General features: G+C 63.5%; 1 protein-coding gene across 1 annotated transcript; it reads left to right on the top strand.

Moving 5' to 3' along the window:
• Positions 1-173: 173 nt before the first annotated feature.
• SNRPD2 (small nuclear ribonucleoprotein D2 polypeptide) lies at positions 174-1,155 on the top strand. The gene is made up of 2 exons (XM_026044740.1): positions 174-350; positions 642-1,155. Exons 1-2 carry the CDS (start codon positions 199-201, stop codon positions 814-816), a joined length of 327 nt encoding a protein of 108 aa, XP_025900525.1. The 5' UTR covers positions 174-198; the 3' UTR covers positions 817-1,155.
• The last annotated feature ends 138 nt before the right edge of the window (positions 1,156-1,293 follow it).

The raw sequence follows: 1,293 nt of genomic DNA, 5'->3' as shown, positions 1-1,293 counted from the left end.
TGGCGCGCACCCCTCCCCCAGGGGGACCGCGCAGGCAGGGGGCACCGAGGCAGCGGTGCCGCAGTGGCAACGGTCCCCCCAGGAACGCGCACCGCTCTCCAGGGTTCCGGGTTGTAAAGGGTGACACGGGTGACACCGGGTGCCGCCGGGTGACACCGGGTGCCGYGCAGGTCGCTGCTGAACAAGCCCAAGAGCGAGATGACGCCCGAGGAGCTGCAGAAGCGCGAGGAGGAGGAGTTCAACACGGGGCCGCTGTCGGTGCTCACGCAGTCGGTGAAGAACAACACGCAGGTGCTGGTCAACTGCCGCAACAACAAGAAGCTGCTGGGCCGCGTCAAGGCCTTCGACAGGTGGGGACGTCATTGGGTGCGACACCCGCCCCGGGGAGGGGGACGTTATTGGGTGTGACACTGGGGGCAGGGAGGACATCATTGGGCGCGACACCGCCCCGGGGAGGGGGGCGTTGGGGACATCATGGGGACACGGGGGACATCAGTGAGTGTGACACCTCCCATGGGGTGGGGACGTTGGGGACATCGTGGGGACGCCAGCGGCTGTGACACCCCCATGGGTTGTGACATGGGTTGACGTCACCTCATGACGTCACCTGATGAGGTCCCCTCCCGTGTCCGTGTGCCCAGGCACTGCAACATGGTGCTGGAGAACGTCAAGGAGATGTGGACGGAGGTGCCCAAGAGCGGCAAGGGCCGCAAGAAGGCCAAGCCGGTCAACAAGGACCGCTACATCTCCAAGCTCTTCCTGCGCGGCGACTCCGTCATCGTGGTGCTGCGCAACCCGCTKCTGGCCGGCAAGTAGGGACACCAGGGACACCCCGGGAGGCCGCCTGGATCCGGCGAAAGCTCCTGGAGRTCCAGCAAAAGCCACCTGGATCCATCAAAAGGTCCTTGAGATCCATCAGAAGCTGCTGGAGATCCATCAAAACGCACCTGGATCCATCAAAACCCACCCAAGATCCATCAAAACCCACCTGGATCCAGCAGAACCTCCTTGAGATCCATCAAAACCCACCAGGATCCACCAAAACCCACCCAAGATCCATCAAAACCCACCTGGATCCAGCAGAACCTCCTTGAGATCCATCAGAACCCACCAGGATCCATCAAAAGCCACCCAAGATCCAGCAAAACCCACCTGGATCCAGTAGAAGCTCCCCAGGATCCAGCGGAACCCTGTTGAGATCCACCAGGACCCCCCAGAAGCCCCCCAGGATCCACCAGGACCCCCCCCAACGTCCCCCCCTGTCCCCAGGGGGGTGGCACTGCCTCCCCCGCC

Source organism: Nothoprocta perdicaria, unplaced genomic scaffold (genome assembly GCF_003342845.1).
Source record: "Nothoprocta perdicaria isolate Ctin4 unplaced genomic scaffold, notPer1 scaffold_1051, whole genome shotgun sequence".
Taxonomy (NCBI): Eukaryota; Metazoa; Chordata; class Aves; order Tinamiformes; family Tinamidae; genus Nothoprocta; species Nothoprocta perdicaria.
This window is presented reverse-complemented; position numbering and strand designations above follow the sequence as displayed.